This window comes from Vulpes lagopus, chromosome 8 (genome assembly GCF_018345385.1).
Source record: "Vulpes lagopus strain Blue_001 chromosome 8, ASM1834538v1, whole genome shotgun sequence".
Taxonomy (NCBI): domain Eukaryota; kingdom Metazoa; phylum Chordata; class Mammalia; order Carnivora; family Canidae; genus Vulpes; species Vulpes lagopus.
In genome coordinates this window covers 27,440,069-27,465,252 of record NC_054831.1, presented here as the reverse complement: position 1 = coordinate 27,465,252, position 25,184 = coordinate 27,440,069, and the positions used below count along the sequence as shown (strand labels likewise).

Sequence of the window (25,184 nt, the reverse complement as noted above, 5' to 3'; positions counted from 1 at the left end):
TTTTACATTGAGAGGAATTTGCCCATTTCATCTAGGTTATCCAATATGTTGACATACAGTTGGTCATAGTACTGTCTCATATCCTTTTTATTTCTGTGGAATCAGTAGTAATGTGTCCATTTCCACTTCTAATTTCAGTCATTTGATTCTTCTCTCTCTCTTTTTTTTTAGTCCATGTAACTAAAAGTTCATCAATTTTGTTGATCTTTTTGAAGAGCCAACTTCTGGATTTTTTTAATTTCCTCTATCATTTTACTATCATTTATCTAGTTTATCCCTGTCTAATCTTTATTATTTCTTGCTTCTATTAGCTTTTGATTTAATTTATTCTTTTTTTCTAGTTCCTTAAGTTATAAAGTTAGATTGTTGATCTGAGGTCTTTTTTTTTTTTTTTTAACGTAAGTCTTTATAGCTACAATTTTCCCTTTCAGCACCACTTTCTCTGCATCCCATGAGTTTTGGCATGTTGTGTTTTTGTTTTCATTAGTCTCTAAGGATTTTCAAATTTTCCTTGTAATTTTTCTGACCCATTGCTTGTTTAAAAGTGTATTTAGGGGGGATCCCTGGGTGGCGCAGCGGTTTGACGCCTTCCTTTGGCCCAGGGCGCGATCCTGGAGACCCGGGATCGAATCCCATGTCGGGCTCCCGGTGCATGGAGCCTGCTTCTCCTCCCTCTGCCTGTGTCTCTGCCTCTCTCTCTCTCTCTGTGACTATCATAAATAAAATAAAATTCTTTAAAAAAAAAAGTGTATTTAGGGACGCCTGGGTGGGTCAGTGGTTGACATCTGCCTTTGGCACAGGGTGCGATCCTGGAGTCCCGGGATCGAGTCTCACATCGGGCTCTCCCCCTGGAGCCTGCTTATCCTCCCTCTGCCTATGTCTCTGCCTCTCTCACATCGTGTCTCTTGTGAATAAATAAATAAAATCTTTTAAAAAAATAGGTGCATTTAATTTTCACAATTTTACGAGTTTTCCAGTTTTCCTTCTGTTACAGATTTCTAACTTTTACCTTTTGTGGTTAGAGAGGATACTTTGTATGATATCTATTTTTAAAAATCTATTGAGACTTAATGTGTGGCCTAACATGTGGTCAATCCTGTAAAATATCCCATGCACACTTGAGAACAATGTGGTATGCTATTGTTGGGTCAAAGTATACTGTATGGGGGATCCCGGGATGGCTCGGTGGTTTGGCGCCTGGCTTTGGCCCAGGGCGTGATCCTGGGGACCTGAGATCCCACATCGGGCTCCTGGTGTGGAGCCTGCTTCTCCCTCTGCCTGTGTCTCTGCCTGTGTTTCTGCCTGTGCCTCTGCCTGTCTCTCTCTCTCTCTGTCTTTCATAAATGAATAATAATAATAAAAAAGTGTACTGTATGTCTGTTAGAATGAATTTGTCTACTGTGTGAAGTGTTATTTCCTTACTTATCTTCTGTCTAGTTGCTCTGTTTGTTATTATTACAACAGATATTAAAATCTCCAACTATTTCTGGAGAACTGTTATATTTTTCCCTGCAATTCTATTAGTTTTTACTTTATATATTTTGATGGTCTGTCATTAGGTACACAAATGTTTATAATTGCTATATTTTCTTGCTAATATTGTAGCTTTTATTAATATATAATGTGCTTCTATGACTTCTTGTGAACTTCAATTTAAATTCTATTTTGTCTAATAGTTTATGACCCGTGCTGCTATTTGCATGGCATAGATTTTTCCATCCTTTCCCTTTAATCTGTTTGCATCTTTAGATCTAAAGTGAGTCGTGTAGATAACATATAGTGGATTGTTGGACTGGATTCTGCCAATGTCTATCTTTTGTTTGGAGAGTTTAATCCATTTATATTTAAAGGAATTAAAGGATTAGGAGGTTTTTTTTTTTTATCATTTTTGCTATTTGTTTTCTTAATACCTTATAGATTTTTTATCCCTCATTTCTAATATTACTGTCTTCTTTTGTGTTTAGTTGAACTTTTGTAGTAAAATGTTTAAATTATTTTCTTATTTCCTTTTTAAAATATACTTTAGCTATTTTCTTTATGGTAACAAAGGATGTTGTTAATGTCCTAAAGTTATAACAGTATAATTTGAATTTATATCAGTCTAACTTTTTAAAAAGATTTTATTTAGTTAGTTTAGAGAGAGAAAGAGAGAGAGAGAGATTGAGCATGAGTGGGGGGAGGAAGAGAGGGAAGGAGAGAGAGAATCTTAAGCAGTCTTCATGCCCAGTGTAGAGCCCTTTGTGGGGCTTGATCCCAGAACTATGAGAGCATGACCTAAGCTGAACCCCAAAATTGGACACAATGAACTGAGCCATCCAGGTGCTCCTATGGCAGTCTAACTTTAATAATATACAAAAACTCTGCTCCTCTACAGCTTCATCCCACCCCTTTCAGCTATTGAAGTCTTAAAAACTACATTTTTGTACATTGTATGCCCCAAAACATAAACTAATAATGTTTTAAATACATTAATCTCTTTAAAAATGTAAAAAACAAGATTTGGAGTTACAAACCAAAGTTACAGTAATACTAGCATTTAGTCTTAGAATTTTTCTGTTTTAACTTAGTTTCTTAAATCACGTAGAAAACAAAAAACACAATTAAAAACCATTGTTACAACAATACTAGCTTTTCTAATTATTCATGCAGTTACCTCTATTTCTCTGTGAAGCTTTGAGTTTTTGTTATGGCGTCAAGCATCCTTCCATTTTACTTTGCAGGACTCCCTTAAGCATTTCTTCCAGGGCAGATTCAGTGGTAACAAATTACTTCAGTTTTTGTTTATTTTGGAATATCTTAATTTCTCCCTTACTTTTGAAGGATATAGAATTTTCTGGATATAGGATTTTTGGTTGACAGTTTTTTTCTCATAGTATTTTGATTATATCAGCCCATTGCCTTCTGGCTTCCAAAGTTTCTGATAAGAAATCTGCCCTTAATCTTCTTGAAGATCCTTTTTTATGTGATTATTTGCTTCTCTCTTGCTATTTTCTAGATTGTCCTTTTGTTTTTGGCTTTTGAAAGTTTGAATATAATGTGTTTTTGTGTGAGTCTTTGAGTTCATCTTACTTGGAGTTCATTGAGACTCTTTGATATTTATATTCATGTCTTTTATAAAGTTTAGGAAGTTTCAGCTGTTATTTTCTTCAAATATTCTTTCTACCCCTCTCTCTCTTCTCCTTCTGGGACTCCCACAATGCGTATGTTGGTCTACTTAATAGTGTACCAAAGGCCCCTTAAGTTCTGTTCATTTTTCTTCAACCTTCTTTCTTTCTGTTCCTCAGACTCAATAATTTCCATGTTCTTTCTCCAAATTTATTGATTTTCTTCTGCCTGTTCAAATCTGCCTTTGAATTCCTCTAGGGAATTTTTAAATTTCATTTGTTGAACTTTTCAGTTCCAGAATTACTTTTTGTTTTGTTTTGTTTTAGATTTCCAATTCCTTTATTGATATTTCCAATGTGTTCATATATTGTTTTCTCAACTTTCTCATATCTTCCTTTAGTTCTTTGAGCATCTTTAAGATAACTGTTTTAAATTTTTGTCTAATATTTCTGCTATCAGATCTTTTTCAGGGTCAGTTTCTACAGATCTATTTTTTTTTCTGTGAATAGCCAAACGTGTCTGTTTCTTTGTATGCCTTGTGATTTTTTATTGTTGTTGTTGAAACCTGAACATCTGGCTCTAATAGTGTGGTAATTCTGGAAATCAGATTCTCCTCCTTTCCCTGGGTTTACTGTTTTTGTTCCTGTTGTTGTTATTGTATTTGTTATATTTTTGTTTTTGATTGTGTAGGCAGTCTCTGTGTCAAGGTGTAAACTTAAAGTCTTCTTAGATCTTTTCTAAGCCTTTCCCTGGGTGCCTGATTACTTTCTGATTTTCCCTATATATACAGTTGCTTTTGAATGTTCTGGTCTTTAATGTTTGACTACTAAGAAGAGGAAAGAAAAGAAAAGGAGTATAGAAAGAGTGCTAACCTTTTAAATCTCCTGGATGTCATTTTACCCAGATGGGGAGAGGTTTGCTTAATGGAGGGGAGGTGCAACAACAATGGATGCCTGCCTCTTTGTCTGCACCTCTGTGATCAGAAGCAGCAATCATTGATTAGAGCACAGATCCCTGATACTTGGAGGATAGGGTCCTTTTTGCCTACCCTAGCTCCTGCAAGCTGTACGCAAGCTGCTTCAGGAGCATGTGCACAGCTGCCTGCCTCATGGCTGGGGGTGGGGAATGGGTAGCTGCTACTGTGCTAAGACCCACAACTGAGACCAAAATGAACTGTCCAAGTCTCCCCCTAGACATTAAAAGCCTTCAGTAAACTGTCCAGAGTTCCTAAATAGTTAGATAAGACTAATTCCATAAGTGCAATCATTCTCTAGCAGAGGAGACAGATTCTTAGTGCTTCATACTCCACCATCTTTCTAGAATCCTTTAGGATTTTTAAAAATAGATTTCATTTTTTAGAGCAGTTGTAAGTTCACAGCAAAATTGAGTGAAAGGCACAGAAATTTTTCATATACCCTCTGGCTTAAGTGCATAGCCTTCCCCATTATCAATAGAGAAATGCCTCAAGATTTTAAATAACCACCAATAAAATGTATAAAACATTTTTTTTGGAGAAAAGGTCAATTGATATACTGGAGCATTTCAGTACTCTCTACAGCAGGCAAGTGTGGCCCTTTTAATACTAGTGTTTATGCACCAAGGGGTGGCCTCAGTATCTAAGAGGGCAGAAACACTCATGGTTTCTTCTCTGTTTATGAGAAGTACAGGAATAACAGCAATACTGGCCACTCAAAGCCATCCTATCACTTTCTGTCAGTGACCCAAACATTTACCTAGTTTTCTAATAGTCATCTTTTAAAATGACTTATCCTACTTGAAGCTTTTTTATTTAAATAATTGCCAAGTTCGAAAGTTTCTGTCATCGCAGCACTTTACCATGTCTATACTCACTTCTACTACTCTATTTCAGATCCTTGCACGTGGGTTCTGGTCTGTTGTAAAAGTTTCCTAAACAGTTCTCCCCCTTGACAGATACTCCTTGCTCCCATGACATGACTACTAGATGTATCATCCTAAATCACAGCTCTTAGTAACTCACCCTTCTACTAAAAAGGGAAGAAGTTACCAAATTTCAAGTTGAACCCTAGAAATTGCCTGGGGCAGTCACTAGATTCCTCAGGTCCTCTCCCAAAGTACAAGGCCCTACAATGGGAGTGTTCATTTTGTTTTTGGATATCATTTCCTCAAAACGATGCTTTCTGAGGAACTATCAGATACAAGAGTTCTGTTTTATAACAATCTATTAGAAAAAAATAATAGTAGTCTGAAACTCCAGCCTTCACCACACACACACACACACACACACACACACACACAAGCCTTTGTCTTCTTTCATTAAGTTGTTGTCTAGCGCCACCTTGTGTTAAAACTAAACAGTGGCTCTAGAGGAAAACCACCTGCTGTACATGTTTTATACTGCAGATCTTTAGCACTGGAAAGGAAACGTAGAGATCATTTAGATAGCTGCCTAACTTTATAGATGATAATTCATTCAGGATTTAGAGGAAGAACTGAACCCAGATTTCTTGAATACCATGCTCCTCAATTTTTTAACACATCCTCATAGCCACTTCAGCCTCCATAGTAATTGGGCCACAGTGATGATGCCACCTTTGGAAGAAGACAAAAAAATGACAACCGATCCCTTATTGTAATCCAGTTCTTATGATAAATATACTTACAAATATCTCATTTATTCTTAATACGTAGTCTGTTCTTATTTCTGTTTCATGGATGGACAAGGTATGATTCAGAGATGTTGAGGGACTCATTAAAGTTACATTGTATTATTCATTCACAATTATTCATTCCCTTTTTGCGCTTGCCATACTTCTTTCTATGTACAGGCCAGATATATACTCATTGCCTGCATTGACTTTGGGCTTGGCCAGTTCGAATTTCTTTGGTCAATGGAATGTGAATGGACTTGATATGTGCCACATGTGAGCAGAAACTTAAAATTTTGTAGTTTGATTAGGTGTACGTCACCCTGATTTCCTCCATGAGAACAATATGCATTAGAGGGTGTCTGTTTCTTCAGCTGTGGTTCCTGGAATGAGATGACACATGTAGCTGAACTGAAGCCAGATGAACTGACTCATCAGAGTCAAAGCTGACCCACAGTTAACCTACAGCCTCATAAAATGTGAGCAAAAAATAAATATTTGTTTTGTAAGCCACTGAGAATTTGGTTGCTGCAGCAAAAGCTGACCAATACAGGGTTTGAACACAAGTGTGACTGACTTCAAAAATCTCTCTGGAAACTCTGTGAAAAAGAGCCCTGCTAATGGAATGATATTTAATTTAACTAATTTGAGAACCCATGGGTTAGCTCTTAAGTTGCTGAGGTTCTTACTTCCTTCAAGTCTGTTTAATTCTACTTTCTAGCTGACTCTTATTCTGAACATCTGATTTAAATCTACAACCTGCTTCTTTGGCTCTGCCTTCTCAGTACTTTTGATTCCTTTTATCCGGACTTATTTTTTTCTTTTTAAAAGCACTCATAAAAGTGCTTTTATTTATCTTCCGAAATACTCTACAATTAATTTATTTGTAACAAGGAAAGTTTAAATGTCTCCCCAGCTGAATTTTAAGGGAGAAGGCTTTTTAAAAATCTGTTTCGTTTATTGTCATTCCTTAAAGAGTGCCTGGCACATAATAGGTGCTAAAACGTATTTGTTAAATGAGTGCATGAAACTGCTCAAGTGCTTCTGAAGAGTGGTAGATGTATTTTAATAAGATGACCAGAAGAGGTCAGAGATGAGTTCTTTAAATATCTGGTTGGACCTGAAACCACCTTTAAATCTGTTTGCTCTGGATGTCTCAAGAATTGATGTGGATTGCTACATAATATAGTGGTGGCAAACGGCATATATCATGAAAACCACTGAAAGGTAAAAATTAATGATGCCTCAGATTGGTTTCTCCTCCATATATGACCTAGTCTTGGAAGCCAAGTATGGGGATGGGGGTAGGGGTGGGAGCAAATAGAAATAGAAAATAGGATGCAAGGGGCACCTGGGTGACTCACTTGGTTGAATGTTGGATTCTTGTTTTGGGCTTAGGTCATGATCTCGTAGGTCTGTGGGATCAAAGCCCCGTGATGGGCTCCCCAGTTGGCAGCAGGGAGTCCACTTGAATATTCCTTTGCTCTGCACCCCCCCACACACACGTGCACTTGCTCCCTCATTCTCTCTCTCTCTCTCTCTCTCAACAAATCTTTAAAAAAGAGAGAGAGAAAAAAATAGGATGCAAGATGGGGCAGAAAGTGTTGTCTTCAAGGTTATGTTTATGTATATAAATTGCTTGTAAATAATATTACATTCAGTCAAACAACCAAAGAAAATAGTAAATGCTTATTTTTAATTACAAAGCTATTGCCTAGACTAAGAACACAGCCTCTTAAGAGTGTTTATGTGTGTGTGTTTATAGATATTAATACCAGAACACTTGATTGACTTTCCCTCTCCTTTTTTACAACACAAAATGGCAAGGCAAGAATCACAAGCTATGATTCTGCCTGAGTGTGTTTTAGTCTCCCTGACTTAAAAGCTCATGCCTAAGGGCGGCTCAGTGGCTGAGCATCTACCTTTGGCTCAAGTTGTGACCTGAGGTCCTGGGATCAAGTCCTGGGGGAGCCTGCTTCTCCCTCTGCCTATGTCTCTGCCTTTCTCTCTGTATCTCTCATGAATAAATAAATAAAATCTTTTTTTTTTAAAAAGCTCATGCCTAAATATCATAATATATAACTACAAAGAGAGTTTAAAGAAATGACACTGAATTGGAAGCAAATCATTTTCTATAGACTGCATATTGGTTTTGATTGATTGATTAGTTCAAGGAGAAAAATTTGAGAATAAAGGAAATTTAATGTTACTGGTTACCTCCTACACATCAGGCCTTGTGATAAGTGCTTTTACATGTTATCTTACTCTCTGAAGTAAACAATGTCAAAGATAACACCTAGAATTTAATAGAAACTCAATACTGAATATATGAATGAGTAAGTGACTTTTAAGAAAAAGGATCTGTTTCTTTGTTTTGTTTTGGTTTGTTTGAGAGGGTTGATTTGTTTTGTTACCTTGATAAAACTAAATCCAACTTAAACCTGGGATGTGGGTACATTTATATTCAGTGTTACCAATGTGTCCATTTACTAGGCACTGAAAAATATGCATACAATGTGGTTCACTGAGATACTGAAAGGGAGGCATGGATAGAAAGCTAAATTAAGTGGATGTTAATTCTGATCTTTTTGTGAAATATTTCCTTTCGTTTAGATTCTGCATAATGAAAATAATAAATATGTAATTCTCTCCTTTCCTACTTAAAAAAAAGATTTTATTTATTTATTTGACAGAGAGAGAGAGAGAGAGAGCATGAGCAGTGAAGAGGACCAAGGAGAGAGGGAGAAGTAGGCTCTGAGCTTAACGGGGAGCCCAATACATAGGACTCCATCCCAGGACTTGGGATCATGACCTGAGCCAAAGTTAGACACTTAACCAACTGAGCCACCCAAGAGCCCCTCACCTTCCCTACTCTATAACATGTTATGAGATAAATATGAGATGCCATATTTGAAAGGCTTTGAGGTGATTCAAATTTGGGGAATGTAAATAGATAGGAGTTTAATGAAAAATTTTCTGTGATGTCCTTTGGGAAGGGAATATGATGTTGCTCTGGCTATCTTTGTTTAAATGAGTAGACAAACAAACAGAACAATAATCCCAAGATTATATACCACCTACACCTATTCTGCTTCTGTGGGTAGTGTGGGTTTCCAGACTGAAAGAGTCCAATGTGTTGGAATATTAGAGAGGACAATTTTATTGAGCTTTGTGTTAGTTAATAGCCAGATAACATGGTTTTATTCTAAGGCTTGTGGCCAGATACATGCAAAGGTAGATTCTCTTATATGATGCTATGAAAGAGAATACACAGACTACTCAAAAATATTTTTAGTGTGGGGCAGGTCGGCTTGGAGAATGGACAAGAGTGGCCATTGGAAGAGCTTTCTCTAAGCTTTTATGGACATTCATTCTCACTCCAACAGAAGTGAAATAGGACTTCTTCCTCTTCTCTCTCCTCATCTACTGCACTTAGAGCTTTAGCTGACTATTAGACATGCAGTATATTCATTGCAAGCATAATCACCACAAAGAATGTAAAGATGCCAAGTACACATGAACAAATTAAAGGTTCTTATTCAAATCCAAACAAATATATACCTGATAATGGCTTTGGCTGAGATATATTTTTATATTTTATAGCATGTTCACATTTGCCAGTGGTTAGCAAAGATTAAGCTTGCCAAACTTTAATGTGGTACAAATGCCATGTTCAAGGCAAAATAAGTGGACTGTTACAGGATCTGGCAAATCAAAAGCATTATCAACAGCTGTGGTTTTCATATGCTTTGTGAAACTAGAATAATAAAGCACATGTGCATTTAGAGTGGGTATTAATTCTCACATTAATTTTTTTAAATATGATTTATGCTCACTGGTAGTTTCATATGGTATTAGAGTTACGATCAACTTCTGGTTAGATGTGATAATAGCCAGAAGGCAAAATTGATTACGTCTCAATTAGTTAATAGTTAATAGTTCATTAAGGATTTATTGAGAGGCTACTATGTTCAGGATCAATCCAAGAACTTTATATGTAGAGCAAAAATACTTCCTTAGGTCTAGCTATCAACACTCCTGCTACTACTTCTATGCCATCACTTCCATACCATTGGGGGCTGGGCCCCAAGCTAATAGTCCTCCCCAGGTAGCATTGCTAGAGTTATCAAATAAAAATACAGAAGGCCTTGTTAAATTTGAATTTCAGATAAACAATGGGGAAAAATTAGTAGAAGAATGTCCCAAATATTACTGAAGTGGGAGATACTTACATTAAGATTACTCATCGTTTATTTGACATTCAAATTTAATTGGACTTTCTATGGTTTATCTGGCAACCCCATTTGGGAGCCTTCCTGTGCTGCATCTGTGGAAGTGAGCCACAAACCCTCATGTCCTCCAGCTTCTCCTCACCCATCCAGGTGTTTGAGGTTCTGCCCAAAGAAATGAGGGCAGAGAACAAAAACAGTGGCTTCTGACTCCTCTTCTCCTCCCTTTTTTCCTTTGGACTTTCAGCTTCCTCCATCTCATATCCTCCTTCTCATTTCTCCAGGTATACTTAAAACTCCATAATCTGTCAGTCAGTCTTCCTGATTTGTTTTGCTCAAAAAAAACCTGGGTGTTACAGACTATTCTGCTGTGGATTTAGAGATCCTACTTGGATGTCAGCAACTAAATACTCTTTAAATAATTTTGCATTCCTCCTACATTACTCTATCCCCTGCCCCACTCCTTGGTAGATAAATGATTCTGCCTGATAGGATACCAAGAAATGCAAAGGAGAAATGTTTATTAATTTATTTGTGAGGAGAGGGCTTTTGTCTATTAAATTATATGTATATTTTAGCTTCTTATCCTTTTCCTTTCCCCCACCCCAATCTACAATTTAATCTCCATGAGAATGTGGACCTTGCCCTGGGAATATGAAAACAATACCAGGCACATAGTAGCCACCTAGAAAGTATACGTTGGATAAATGAACAAACTCGCATTTTCCAGTGAAGAAAATTATATATAATTTTATTTATTCATGAGAGACACAGAGAGAGAGAGGCAGAGACACAGGCAGAGGAAGAAGCAGGCCTCATGTAGGAACCCCGAAATGCGTCTCAATCCCGGATCTCCAGGATCACAACCTGGACCAAAGGTGGTGCTAAACCGCTGAGCTACCCGGGCTGCCCTAGACATCGGAAGTTAATTGGCCCAATTTGTGCAGCAGAACTGGGCTTCATATGATCTATCTAACCAACGTGTGAGCCCTAGCATCTCACTCCTATATATTTCTACTATTTGCTCTCTAGCAACTCACACAGCCCTCCTGGTGTGTTTTTTTCTTCAAACTTTGGTCCCAATTTGAAAAAAGCGTAAATGGGAATCCCTGGATGGCTCGGTGGTTTGGCACCTGCCTTCGGCCGGGGGGCATGATCCTAGGGTCCTGGGGTCAGGACCCTGCATGGAGCTTGCTTCTCCCTCTGCCTGTGTCTCTGCTTCTCTCTCTCTCTCTGTATCTCTCATGAATAAATAGATAAAATCTTTAAAAAAGAAAAAAAAAAGCATAAGTAATAGTTGCATGTCTTTACTTCTTTAGCTGAAAAAAAGAGAACTTTCCAACAATAACAACAACAAAAACTGTAAGGGAGGGGCGTCTGGGTGGCTCAATGGTTGAGCGTCTGCCTTTGGCTCAGGCATGATCCTGGAGTCCTGGGATTGAGTCCCGCTTGGGGCCTCCGGTAGGGAACCTGCCTGCCTATGTCCCTCTCTGCCTATGTCTCTGACTCTCTATGTCTCTCATGAATAAATAAAAGCTAAATAAATAAATAAATAAATAAATAAATAAATAAAATTTTAACTTTAAGGGAAATAAAGAAATTCTCAAATGTATAAAACTATTACATTTATGAAGTACTACTTTTTGGTTCTACAATAACCAACAAGCTCTGTTCTATTCCCCAGAGCAGAAGAATGATCAGAGGGTCTGATGCAAATGCCCAGATCTTGAGGTAATGGTTTCTGGGACCACAGATAACCTTTGCAATGCCTTTATGTGAATTAGAAAAAGATGCTCCTTTTGCTGAAGAGGCACAGCAGAACTCTATGCCACACAGCCTCATAGGGGGAATGCAGGCTGAATTTCAGACCCCATTTGCCACATTGGCCAGACACCTTCATAGAGTGAACAGTGCACTCCTCTGTAGATAATAGCTCCTTTCTTGGCATAGCTGGCCATGGGTCCAGAGTTTGGCTGAAGGAGCTGTTAAAAGTTGGGAAATTCTTCTTTCCTCTCAGATCTTTGTTTTTTGACCACCTGCTCTCTGGGTATCTTACTGCCTGTCTCCCAACTTGAACTGGGATTGTCTCCCAGGAAAATTAATCAGATTTGCTTCCATTTCCCATATCCAACTTCAATCAGTCAGGAAAGGACAAAGTCTCTCACTATCCTAATGCCTTCCCACTCATGTCTTTTCAATTGCCCATTGATGTCCAGTACAATGTAACTGATACCCATGGCACCAGTGAATATCCTTGCCTTTCCCAGACCAGGTCAATGATTCTACTACCTCTTGAGCTTTCTGTGGTAACTTCCAAAACATGGAGAAGTGGTCTTCAACAAGTTCTCCTCAGAATAAACAATATAGAAATACATTGACTATATAATTTTAGATATAGCCTGTAAGCCCATGTACAATGTGTGTATTTGTGTGTGCTTTCTTAGATATATAGATGGAAAAAATAGCTAATAACTTAAGTTTGGAGATGTAGTGAGGTAGTAGAAAGCACCTAGACTTTCGAGCAAAGTAGATCTGTGCTAAATGACAGCCCAGCACCTACCACCAGTGTGACCCTGGGGAAGGTCTTTAATCTTCCTATTCCTCAGTCTTCTTGTTTACAAAAAGAGACTAAGACTTAGGGATGCCTGGGTGGCTCAGTGGTTGGGTATCTGCCTTTGGCTCAGATTGTGATCCCAGTCCAGGGATCGGATCCTGCATTGGGCTCCCTGCATGGAGCCTGCTTTTTCCTCTGCCTATGTCTCTGCCTCTCTCTCTGTGTCTCTCATGAATAAATAAATAAAATCTTTAAAAAAGAGAGAAAGACTAAGACTTAAATTGTAGGGTTGTGCTTTAGTTTTCTAGAGCTTTGTAACAAAGTACTGCAAACTAGGCAGCTTAAACAGCTGAATTTATTCTCTCATAGTTCTAGAGATTGGCAGTTTGAAATTAAGGTGTTGGCAATGTTGGTACCTTCTGAGGGCTCTGAAGGAAGGATCTGCCCCAGGCCTTGCTCCTTAGATTGTAGATGGCTATCTTTATATTCATGTGGTATTCTCCCCATACATGTGTCTCTGTGTCCAAATTTCCCCCTTTTATGAGAATACTAGTCATAATGGATTAGGACCCATCCCCATGACCTCACTTTAACCCAGTTACCCCTATAAAGACCCTATGTTCAAATCAGGTCACACTTTGAGGTCCTAGGAGTTAGGATTCCAAAATATCTTTTTGGAAGGGACACAGTTTGACTCATAATAGGTTGTTAAAGGAATGAAATATGGCAACTAATATAAAGCACTTAACAGAAATCTGGGGTTATAGAAGTACTTAAATAGCAATTGTATAGTTACTATTAATGGCTTTGCCTTCTGTTCTTTGTAATGATCTTGTAAATACATGGTTACTCTATAGGATTAATAGACCTATAGAGAGAGGGTCTATATGGAGAAAATGTATAAATATATAGAAAATGTCAGACATAAAAATCAGTTATTGAGAATAAAAGGCTTTGTGTTTATGTATGTATTTGGGGTAGAGGTGGGAAAGAGCAGGGATATAGGATAGACGGTGAATGAAGGGCATAGAATTTAATTATCCAGACTAACTGACTTTGAATTCATTAACACTGGGTTCTACTTCACTTTGAAAATGAAGTTAGAGAGATACAGAATCAAAGTTTACCCTTGAACAATATAATTTGTGCCAGAAACAGTCATTAGAGCATCAGCCACTTGATTCTGATGACAGAAAAACTCAGACTGTAGTTATTCTACAAACAGCATTATTTGGAAAATGTTTACTAGAGTAACATTTTCAAGCCTCTATGGGATTTAAAAGTGATATATTTTCTGTGGCACATTTGGTTTCAGAGCATTATTTGAAGAGAATTTCTCACTGTTAATAAAACTAAAAAGGAGAAAATTGTATTTGCTATTTCATGAAGAGAGACATCTCGTTTGATCTTGAACTTTTCCCTTCAGGATATCCTCCATGGCGGCTGAGTAACTAAGACAATGCAGTGGAATGCATGGCTGAGAGGGTGAGTCTTCAAGAAGATGAAGGGTTATTATGTAAGAATCTGGTCTCCATTAAGAATAGAACCAGAGGAAATATGTTTGATTTGCAGAAGGAAGAATTTAGGCTAGATCCAAATACTCTCTGTATTGGTAATCAGTAAAATAGATGCCCAAGAAAGGCTAAGTAATACCATTCCAAGAAGATCTGTAACATTATGAGAGAACTTGCTTGCTAATAGTTTTCAAAAATCATGAAGACTTGTGACTATTCTATCTAGCATATGAGATTTGCATTACCCTAGGCAAGTTTTCAAAATAACTCTTTTCTAAGTAATCTTTCTGATTGCTATTACTTAGTGTATATATATATATATATATATATATATATATATATATTTTTTTTTTTTTTGCGTATATATATATATATTAATGGATGGTTGAATTTGAGTAAATTGATCAAATTGAAAGTTAATTTTAGTGTTATAAAAGCATGGTCTTATAATTTTCCCCCTCAAAGATTTCCATTTAAATCAAACCAAAGAAAAATTGAAAATGGGGAGAGTTTTAAATATTAGATTTAAGGTCTAAATCCTGATTTTCCTGAGAAGAGCCTAGATTTCTTTGAGGATAGGAACCAACCTTTCTTCCTTCTTTTCTCAAAGCTGATTCTAAAGAACCTTTCTCATAAGGAAGCATTCATTCTATCTTTTTGTTTTGGGGAGTAGTAGAAAACTTTTGAACAATGTTTATGAGAGGTATACTGAAAGGGGTGCTGCACTCTCCATATTAATTGTTTCTGTTGATGGAGGCCAGCAGATGATTGCACAATTTTTTTCACTTTGCCTGAAGAAGATATTTTCAGTGTAAGTCTATAAGGGATCAAAAGTGGTTACCAAGCAAGTCTGTTTTCAGAAGTGACTTTTTTTTTTTTACTGCTCTGGATTTATTTATTTATTTATTTATTTATTTATTTATTTATTTATTTATTTATTTTTGCCAGACTAGTTAATAATGGGTTGGGTTTGAGTGGCTATGAAAGTACAGGAGACACATTTTTGGGTTTATGAAGGGCAGTAATTTGGATGGAAGAGGCCTAAAGTAAAGAACCCTTGAATGACTATACATCTGTGAAAGAGAACTGAAAACATTTAGCCCCTCTTAGAGAGAGGTTTAAAGGAAACTTTTGTTTAGCCTGCTCTATTGGGGAAGGGGGAAGGGAAGGAAAATCCTGAGAGTCTGAAAAACACCTGAAAACCTCAGGCTCCCTTCACTCAAATTTGAGATTTAAATTTACACTCTCCAAAAGGTCTACATTCTCCAAGAAAATAGTATAAAAAGCAATCTCAGGCTGATAGCAATATTAATGCCCTCAATAAAAGTAATTAAAAGTCTTTTCTAGAAAGACATATTTTCAACCCTGCACAGAAGATTTCTCTAGATAAAATGCCACCAAATATGAACTCACAGTTCTAAATTTCAAGAAACATGAAAAAACAATCCAGAATCATTAGCAATAACAAACTTCTTAGACCCTAGAACTTCAGAAATAGCTTATAAAATATTTAAAACTGTTAAAGAGAAGAAACAAACACTACTTAATTATTTACTAAGAGTAATTTTTCTGGCCTATATAGGGGTTAATTTTTCATAGGTTGTTTTACTTATGAAATAACCCAGGACCAGAGTTCTGGTTATGGGCAAGAGGATACTCCATGTTATTTTCAGAACATTCCTTCTTGCATATGCTGGGGCTCTCTATGAGCAAACCTAAATGAGAATAAGCACAGCTGTTAGCCTTCAACTGCAGGCCATTGAGCAAAGGGAAGTTTAAATCTGTATTTCAGCTAAAGTCAAGTTTGGAAAGTAGACTAATTCCAAAAGGGTGGAAAGAGTAAGAACCAAGTAAAAAAGAGACCAGACAAAGCCAGTGATTTTAGGAAGAGGAGGAAGTGGTACTTCTTAAGGCAAGAGAATGCAAGTGGAAGCAACTCTATGTAGGTCACCTTCAAAGGGAGCTGTGGTTTGGGGCAATATTCCGAAGTGCTGTTTTAACTATGAAGTGAAGTCAGGTCCAGTGAACAAAACCTAACTTCAAACGGAAACTGTGTCTGCTAGGATGTGAATAGGAGATTTTATTTTATTTATTCTATTTTTTTAAAAAAGAGTTTATTTTTAAGTAATCTCTACATCCAACATGGGGCTTAAATTTACAACCCTGAGGTCAAGAGAGTCACCTGTTGATTTGGCTGAGCCAGCCAGTTACCCCTCCTAGATTTTAATCCCTAGAACTATACATATTTAACTAGGCTTGGTTTCTCCTGCCTCTGGCTCAGGAAGTTCTGTCCTTTGTCATGTTGCTCTTGGAGACAAAACTATTAGAGACTTCTGTTTCAACTAATCAGCTTCCAAATGAATGGTACAGAAAAGTTTCTTAGAACTAGAACTGAGGGATCCCTGGGTGGCTCAGCGGTTTGGTGCCTGCCTTCGGCCCAGGGCATGATCCAGAAGTCCCGGGATCGAGTTCGAGTCCCACGTTGGGCTCCCTGAATGGAGCCTGCTTCTCCCTCTGCCTGTCTCTCTCTCTCATAAAAAAAAAAAAAAAAAAGACCTAGAACTGGGTCTTAACATCTTATCTTAATATGATTTAATATCATGTATCATGTCAGGTCCGTAGGTAGCATATCATGATGGAAGGACGTGTGCTCAAGTCATGTGATGGCTACTTACATCCACAATCAGTTGTTTGGAACTTTTTGGGACCTGCTTTTAGAATAAAGAATGGAATAGATATAATTAATTCAAACTGCTTTTGCTTAAGGAATTGCAGACTTCCAGACAGGAATCAGCCGTCTTCATGAACAAAATCCAACTCAAAGGTAAAAGCCAAATTAGCATAACTTGATAGACACTCATATTAGTTGGACATTGTGGTGTTATAAAATGAAACATTCTAGTTAAATGGGGATAATTTAGAGCCAATCCCCAAGGAATCTGGAAAATCATCAGGCAGTTATTTTTAATTCCTTCCTTCCTTTCTCCTGCCCTCTCTCCCTCCCCCCACAGCCTTCCTTTCTTCTTCCTTTCCCCTCCTCCTCATCTCCCTCCTCCCTCTCTTCTCCTCCTCCCTTCCCTCTCTCTTTTTCTCTTCTCCTCCCTCTCTCTCCATCCTGGTTATTCCTTTTCTCTCAGCATCTCCCTTTGCAGACAGATTTTTCTCCCCACTCATCTGCATCTGCCACTTGGTGGCCTCAGACCCACTCCCAAAGTTTACTGTGCTGAATTGTGTGTTTCAGGCTCACTCTGTGTCAGGGGTTATGGTCAGATGCCTCTTCCAGCCAGAGGCAGGCATGGGAGGGATAGAAATAACCATAATCCTGAAAGTAATAAAGCTTCTTTTTATCTCCTTGAATATAGTCATTCCATCTCCATGGAATAATTTTCAAGCTACCCTGTATATTTAAGGGCAGTACCAGTATCCCAGGGCTCTTGAGATGATTCAGCTTCATGCAACACTTCCCCTGTTTCTTTCAGATTTTGTTGAAGATGGTGGTTTGTGTTACAGTTAACGATTCTTCTGGAGGTTGAATGAGGATTTCTTTTCCTAACAGTATGCTTAAGGGCAGAGGAGGATGTTCCTTTTACAGATATCAGGAAACATGAAGGAGAAGTAGATCTAATTCTTTACAGATAGAATTCTATTTTTCTTCCCATTTCACTTGGATGTATTCTTTTTTCTCAAACTTGGAAACAGATTAAAAAACAGTTTAGACTTAAGTACTTAAGTAGCCTTTTTTTTTAGAGTAGCATTTGCAATACAGTTTGAATGTTCTGAGGAATATTATATCTGAAAAATAAGGGATTCACACTAAATACACTTTAGAAATAGTAATTAAACAAAATAAAGCAGATTTCTTTACTGCAGGACTTCTCAGTTCTTTTTTTCCTTCCCTCCCCCACCTCTTTCTTTTTCCCCCAGTTCTTTTAATATGCTAGTGGACATCATGACACTTCAAGAGTGATTTATGCTTTTCTGAAAATTATCTAACCATCAAAAAGGCATAGTTCTTAAAACAAAACCTTTTAAGTATGTTCCTGCCAATGCAAGTTTCACTGCTCTCTTGACTCAAAGTATTATCTAATGCTGTACTTGATTAAGATACTATCCTCCAGCTCCAAAACTTCCCTAACTCTACTCTACTTTCTGATGCAAGGGCCAAGACTCTGGAAACCACATTTCTCTTTAGTCATCTGGGTTCCTTTTGGGATGCCCTTGAGAGAAACTGGACAGCAGGAGGAAGAGAGAGGGCTTTCCTTCTTCCTTTCTGTTTACTGTTTCTGGATATCACCCTATCAGTGGCCTTTCACTTGGCAGCAATAATTAGTTGCTGCCGTCAGCTTCTCTCCACACTTCCAGAGCCTCCCTGCAGTCTGAGGGTATATGCAGTGGCCCCCTTGGGAGTCAGAGCTCTCCTCAAAGCACCTGAATACCAACAGTGGCTTGGCAGTGCCCTACCCTGAGACCTAGGTCCTACCTCTATGCGGTCTTCCCCTAACTTCCAATTCTGGCAATTCTAACCTCTTCCCTAAGAGTAGAATCTGCTTGCTACCTAACTCTGTTATCTTAGTGTTCCTTTTTGCTATTTTTGAGCCCTCCAACATCTGCAAAAAGTTTCCCATATCAAATTTTGTCTGTTAAAATACCTAGTATAGTATCTGTTTTTCTACTAGACCTCACTGGAAAAAGAATGCACGTGAGTTCTCTTCCACATCTCTTTGGAGATGGAGGAAGGCTAGGAGAATGGGTAGAAGAGGGCTTGGAGGAAAAGCCTTGAATTCTTGCCTTGAATCTGAAGCAATGTTTTTCAGACTTTAGAAATTCAAGTGAAGGTAAAGAAGTTTCATTTTGAAAATTTTACACCCCCCCCCCGAAATAATAGGATACTTGCTGGGGTGTTATTAAAATAGAATTATGAATTCCTTTTTCATCTGTTAAGTTGCTCAATGATTTTAGTAAAAATGTAATGAAATGTAACCTTTCTGCAGGGCTATATTTGCCATAATTATAAACAAAGATTAACCATTCCAAGACCGTGGAAAGAGATAGTGTGAGTTGGTAGGATATTGGAATTGGAATAATGAAAATGCAAGCATATATTCTCATGGAATCTCTAGGGATACATTTAAAAATGTAATTCAATCTCTGGGTCTCCAGTCTGGCTAATCATTAGAATTATCTGGGAGATCATTACAATTATAGATTACTAAATTTGACCTCAGGACCAGGGGTTCAGACTCTACTGGGCTGGGCCCCTGGAACTGTTATTTTTGGAAAACCCCATGTGATCAAGGGATTCTGATAATCGGCAGGTTTAGGATCCACTATTATATGAATAAAAACTTTTACATTTTTTTTAGAACTTGGATTCAAAATTCAGTATTTGGGTTCCTCTTCTTCTTCTTCTTCTTTTTTTTTTTTTCCTCCATTAAAAGACTGAGTGAGGAGCCCTGGTGCTGACAGTCTCTATCCTAGCAGGGGGCAGTGGGGAAACACTGGATTGGAAGAGATAAAAGGAGATGGAGCTTCCCTCCAAAGCTGATTTTTTGAAGGGCTTTTGATCATCTCCACCCACTATCAAAGCCAATCATGGAACCTCAGAGCCAAGGCAGTTCTGGCAGGTTGTTGCCACACCACGACACCATTTCTGTCTGCTTACTGGGGTTCTAGGGGGGTACTTGCTGTCAGGATGCTGAGATTCTAAGTTATAAGTGGGCCTTTTGTAATCAGTGCAGAGTTTTTTTCCAAGTTGTTACCTTCATGGGTTTCTAAGATATAGTGGCCAGGCATCTGACTTCTTAAATAACCAGCCATATATGTCCACAGATACTGCCAGGAACTTATCAAACAAATGGAAAATGAAATAAATAAAAGAACACAGCCAAGGCCAGTAGCAAGAAAAGGTCTCATTTAACTTGAGCTAGGGTCAGTTTTCTTGCTTGGAAAGCCTCAGTGTTTTGTAAAACCTTTTATGAAAAAGGTGAAAAGGGGGTATCTATCTGGCAGTGTAGATCCTTTTTCTCTTCCTGTGTCTCCTAGTCACAACTGGCAAAATTGAGGAAATCAAGAACTTCCTTCTCAAAGCCAAGTGGGGGAAAGGATGCAAAAACTGTTAAGATCAAGAAAAATAAGGATAATGTGAAGTTTGCAGTTTAGTAGAGCAGATATCTTTATACCTTGGACAAAGGGAAGGCAGAGAAACCACAGCAGTCCCTGACCCTGGGTTTCACAGTGAAGGAGATGAAATGAACCAGACATGCTGATTTAACTGTATTAATTTTTTAAAAAATTCAAACAAATAAATACTTTTTTTAAGGGGTGGAAAAGATACTTGTTGTCCAATTGCTCCAGTTGGCCAATTTCAGTGGCATCAAGTTTGGATAATATTGTTGGGTTACTTGGAATAGTGGGTCCTGGATTTGATCAGGGAACTCACCAGGTTTGTGGTTTTTCAATAGTGGAATCTGTTGACATAAAAAAATCCTTGGCACACTGGGTGATTCAAATGCACTTTCATAATTTGCTCTCATTTTACCCTCTTTTTATTTCCACATTCCACAAGAATCCATCACTCCCCTCTGAATTATATGCTGCTTAGGACTGATGCTCATACCACCCACTCAGGGAGGGCAACCTCAGCTTCTTGAACTCACAGAACCTATTGTTCTGTCCCTTTCTTACCCAGCGCTGTCACTGCAGCCCTATACTCCAGCTGGGAGGGCATGGAAATGACTCCCCTGAGAGCCATTCATCACAGTAATAAATGTTCTGTGTTTTACTAAGTTCCATCAAAGTTCACCTCCACACTGAAACAAAACAATTGTTCTCTATGCATTCTTTTTTTGTGTGTCAATACATACTGTTCACAAAAACCCATAAGCTCGTTGTATATGTGTGAAAGGTAAACTTAAAGCTGCATAAGCATCTGTGCACAGAGCATGTATGGATGTGTTTGTTTTTCAGTATTTGTGAGCACTGGTGAGATATTAGGGCTTACAAGACACCTTGATGCCTGGCTGAACCACCACCTTCACAGGCTTCATGCAGATACTACAACTTCTTACTTGTGTGCATTTCATTAATTATTATTCTACAAATTTCTTTCAAGCCTCCCAGGTGTGTTGATTTTAATTGTTTCACTCATTTAAACATCTCTAAAGACCGTAATAGGTTAGTTAGCAGGGCAAGCCTGTTGCTGGCTTTCTCTTCTCCCCCTTTTTTGTCCACATACCCAAATTAACCAGAAACATTCATCGCTCAGTTAATGAGTTGGGATTCTTCTCTGTAGAGTGCAGGAAGACATAAAAGGCAACCTGTCTTTATGTTAACATCAACTACTTTCATGGTCTTCTTCCTACTATATGCTCTCTGCTGACTTACTTTAGAAAAGAAGTAAGCATTTCCCTAGCTTCTCAGAGTATACAGTCCTGTTATTGAGCAATCTTAGAACAATTTACTATGTAAGCCACCCAAAACAAAATAAAACAACACACATACACCATGTCAAAACAAAACAGTTTAGGCATCCTTTCCTTCTTTTTAAACCCCATTTGCTCAATAGCATATTTAATAAAATATATACCAACTTATTTTGTCCAGCACTACTTAATGCAATATAACTTATATCAACAAAAAAAGCCTAAACAGTTAGCCACACGTGTCATCAAATGAGAACATTTTGTAATGATGTTCTATAATTTAACATTTAGATTTAAGATATGCCTTGTTAAGAAAAACAAAAGGGCTTATTAACTCATTTGCTTTTCTTATTAACTCTATTTTTTAATTGACTGAGCAAACATCTAATTAAAGGAGTAATTTGTTAGAATCATCATCATACATTAACTGAAAAGAAAAGAGAAAAAAAACAACTAGAGCAGAAGCTAGGAATTTCCAAAGGCTTATTTGTTTGAGTTAGGATATGATATCTTTATTATTTTTATTTTTTTATTTATTTGTAACTGTTTCTTTGAGAGAGAGAGAGAGAGAGCACAAGCAGGGAGGGGGCAGAGAAAGAAGGAGAAGACTCCCTGCTTAGCAGTAAATCTGACTCAGGTCTCAATGGACAACTGCCCTCTTTGGGATCATGACCTGAACCCTAAATTGAAGGCAAATACTTAACCAGCTGAGCCACTCGGACACCCCAAGGATATATCTTTTAAATAGGCTGATGACAATATGTCCCTTTACATATTAAAGATAAACAATTTAGACATAATCCCTTTAGACATAATCCCTTTCTGGCTACCTGAATCTTATTTGCAGGAAAAGGCAAAGTGAAACACAGATTAAACAAACAAACAAACAAACAAACAAACAAACAAAAAACAGACTGCTGACAAGCATAAGAAAATAATAGTTCCAAATTTGAGCTGAACTTAACTTTCCTTCAGTTGATCCATATGGACTGCTTACCATATGATTCCAAGAAACACTAAAACTTGGGTTTTGGTATGAATGCTATCAGAAGTTCAATTGGTTTGATCAAAATTATGGTTGTGCAGACCCACCCATTCTTAGAGCACAAATAGGTAACCAGGTTACAGATTGTAAGCTGATAATTAAGCTTTTTGTAAGGGAATCTGTGGTTTATAACCAAATTCCACAATAAAATGCCATGTGTTATATTTGCATTACTTTAAATTCTAATTTTTTTTACTAGTTTTATTGAGAAATAATTGACATATAGTACATCATTGTGTAAGTTTAAGACATACAATATGATGGTTTGATTATCTATTATCTATCTATCTATCTATCTATCTATCTATCTATCTATCTACTATGAAGTGATTATCACAATAGATCTATCTTTTACATAGCTACAGTAAAAAGAAAAGGAAAAAGGAAAAAATTTTCTCCTTGTGTTGAAACTCATAGGAGTCATTCTTTTAACAACTCTCAACTATATATTATACGGCAGTGTTAGCTCTGGTCATCATGTAATACATTATCCCTAGTACTCATTTGTTTTACAACTGAGTACAACTCAGTTGTTTTGACCACCTTCCTCCAAATCCACCTCCCCCACCTTCTACCTCTGGTAACTACAAATCTGGCCTCTTTCTCTGTGAGACTGGTGTTTTGAGTTTTTTTTTTTTTCTTTTTTTAGATTCCACATATAAGTGAGGTCATATAGTATTTGTCTCTTTCTGTCTGACTTATTTCACTTAGCATAATGCCCTTAAGGTCCAGTCACACTATTTTAAATAGGATTTCCATCTTTTTTTAAATGGCTGAATAATTTGCCAATGATGCCAATGTGTGTGTGTGTGTGTGTGTGTGTGTGTGATATATATAAATATGGGGGTGCAGATGTACTTTTGAGTTAGTAATTTCATTTTCTCTGGGTCTATTCCCAGCAGTGAAATTACTAGATCATATAGTATTTCCATTTTTATTTTTTGAGGATCCTCCATACTGTTTTCCATATGGTTGCACTAATCTGTGATCCCATAAACAGTGCACCAGGGTTCCCTTTTCTCAACGTCTTCACCAGAATTTGTTCTCTCTTGTCTCTTTCACAATGGCCATTCTAACAGGCATGAGGTGATATCTCATTGTGGTTTTAATTGGCATTTCCCTAATGACTAGTGGACTAGTGATATTGAACACCTTTTAATGTACCTGTTGGTCTTTCATATATATTCTTTGGAGAAATATCTATTCAGATTCTTTGTCTATTTTTTAATTGGTTTTTTTTTTTTGGTTTTTTTTTTCTCTATAGTATGAGCTCTTTACATATTTTGGATATTATCCCCTTATTAGATGTTTGCAGATATTTTTTCCCATTCCATAGGTTATATTTTTACTTTGTTCATTCGTGATTTCCTTTTCTGTGCAGAGCTTTTTTTAGTTTGATGTGGTCCTACTTGTTTTTGGTTTTGCTGTTTGTGCTATAAGTGTCATTCAAAAAATCATTACCATAACCTGTGTCAAGGAGCTTTCTTCCTATGTTTTTTTGTAGAAGATTTGTGATTTCACATTTAACATTTAAGTCTATAATCCATTTGGAGTTAATATTTTGTGAGTGGTATAAGATATAGGTCCAGTTTTATTCTTTTACATGTGAATATCCAATTATCTCAGCACCATTTATTGTAGAGACTGTCTTTTCTCCATTGAGTATTCTTGACTCCATTGTCAAATATTGGTTGACCACATATGATTGAGTTAATTTTGGGGGCTCTCAATTCTGTTGCATTGGTCTATTTGTCTGTTTTTATGCCAGTGCCATACTGTTTCTATGACTATAGCTTTATAATGTAGCTTTAAGCCAGGAAAGGTGATGACCCTACTGTGTTATTTCTCAGGATTTCTTGGGCTCTTCAGGTTTTTTTGTGGTTCCATATAAAATTTAGGAGGTTTTTCTATGTCTGTAAAAAATACCATTGGAATCTTGATAGGGTTTGAATTGAATCTGTGGATGGCTTTTAGTAGTATTTGCATTTTAACAATATTAATTCTTCCAATCTAGGAACATGGGATATATTTCCATTATTTTATATCTTCTTTCATCAATATCTTTGCCTTCCTTAATTAAATTTATCCCTAAGTATTTTATTTTCTTTTATATAATTGTGAATAGGATCAATGTTTTTCTTTCTTTTTTGGAAAATTTATTGTTAGTGTAATAGAAATGCTACTGATTTTTGTATGCTAATTTCATATCCTGCCATTTTACTGAATTTATTGATTATATCTAACAGTTTTTTGGTTGAGTCTTTAGGATTTTCTAAATATAAAATGATGTCATCTGCAAATAGTGACAGTTTTACATCTTCTTTTCCAATGCTGACACATTTTATTTCTTTTTTGTTTGTTTGTTTGATAAGCCTGACTAGAACTTCTAGTATCATGTTGAATATGAATGATAAGAGTGAGTACCCTTGTCTTTGTTCCTGATTTTAGAGGAAAAGCTTTCAGTCTTTCACCATTGAGTATGATGTTAGTATGGGCTGCTTGAATTTTGTCAAATGCTTTTTCTGTGTTTTGCATCCCAGGGAAAAATCCCATTTGATTATGGTGTATGATCCTTTTAATGTACTGCTGAATTCAATTTGCTAGAATTTTATAGAGAATTTTTAAATCTTTTTATATTTATCAGAGATGTTGACCTATAGTTTTCTATTCTAGTAGTGTCCTTTTCTGA

The 25,184-nt window shown here is 37.0% G+C and overlaps 1 protein-coding gene and 1 pseudogene across 5 annotated transcripts in view; both read left to right on the top strand.

The window, feature by feature from the left end:
• Positions 1-25,184, top strand: part of SAP30 (Sin3A associated protein 30) — a 137,828-nt gene that overhangs the window by 60,777 nt on the left and 51,867 nt on the right. For 3 of the 5 annotated variants that reach the window (XR_005989421.1, XR_005989423.1, XM_041766394.1), the window contains one exon: positions 13,942-14,000. Coding sequence is in view for 2 of the 5 variants with exons in the window: in XM_041766394.1 (XP_041622328.1) it covers positions 13,942-13,966 (25 nt within the window). In the remaining 3 variants the exon portion in view is untranslated. Of the gene's footprint in view, positions 1-11,645; positions 11,674-13,941; positions 14,001-25,184 lie in introns of those variants that run through there. The other 2 variants (XR_005989422.1, XM_041766393.1) reach the window with 2 other exon arrangements.
• On the top strand, positions 13,989-20,676 carry LOC121497676 (annotated as a pseudogene).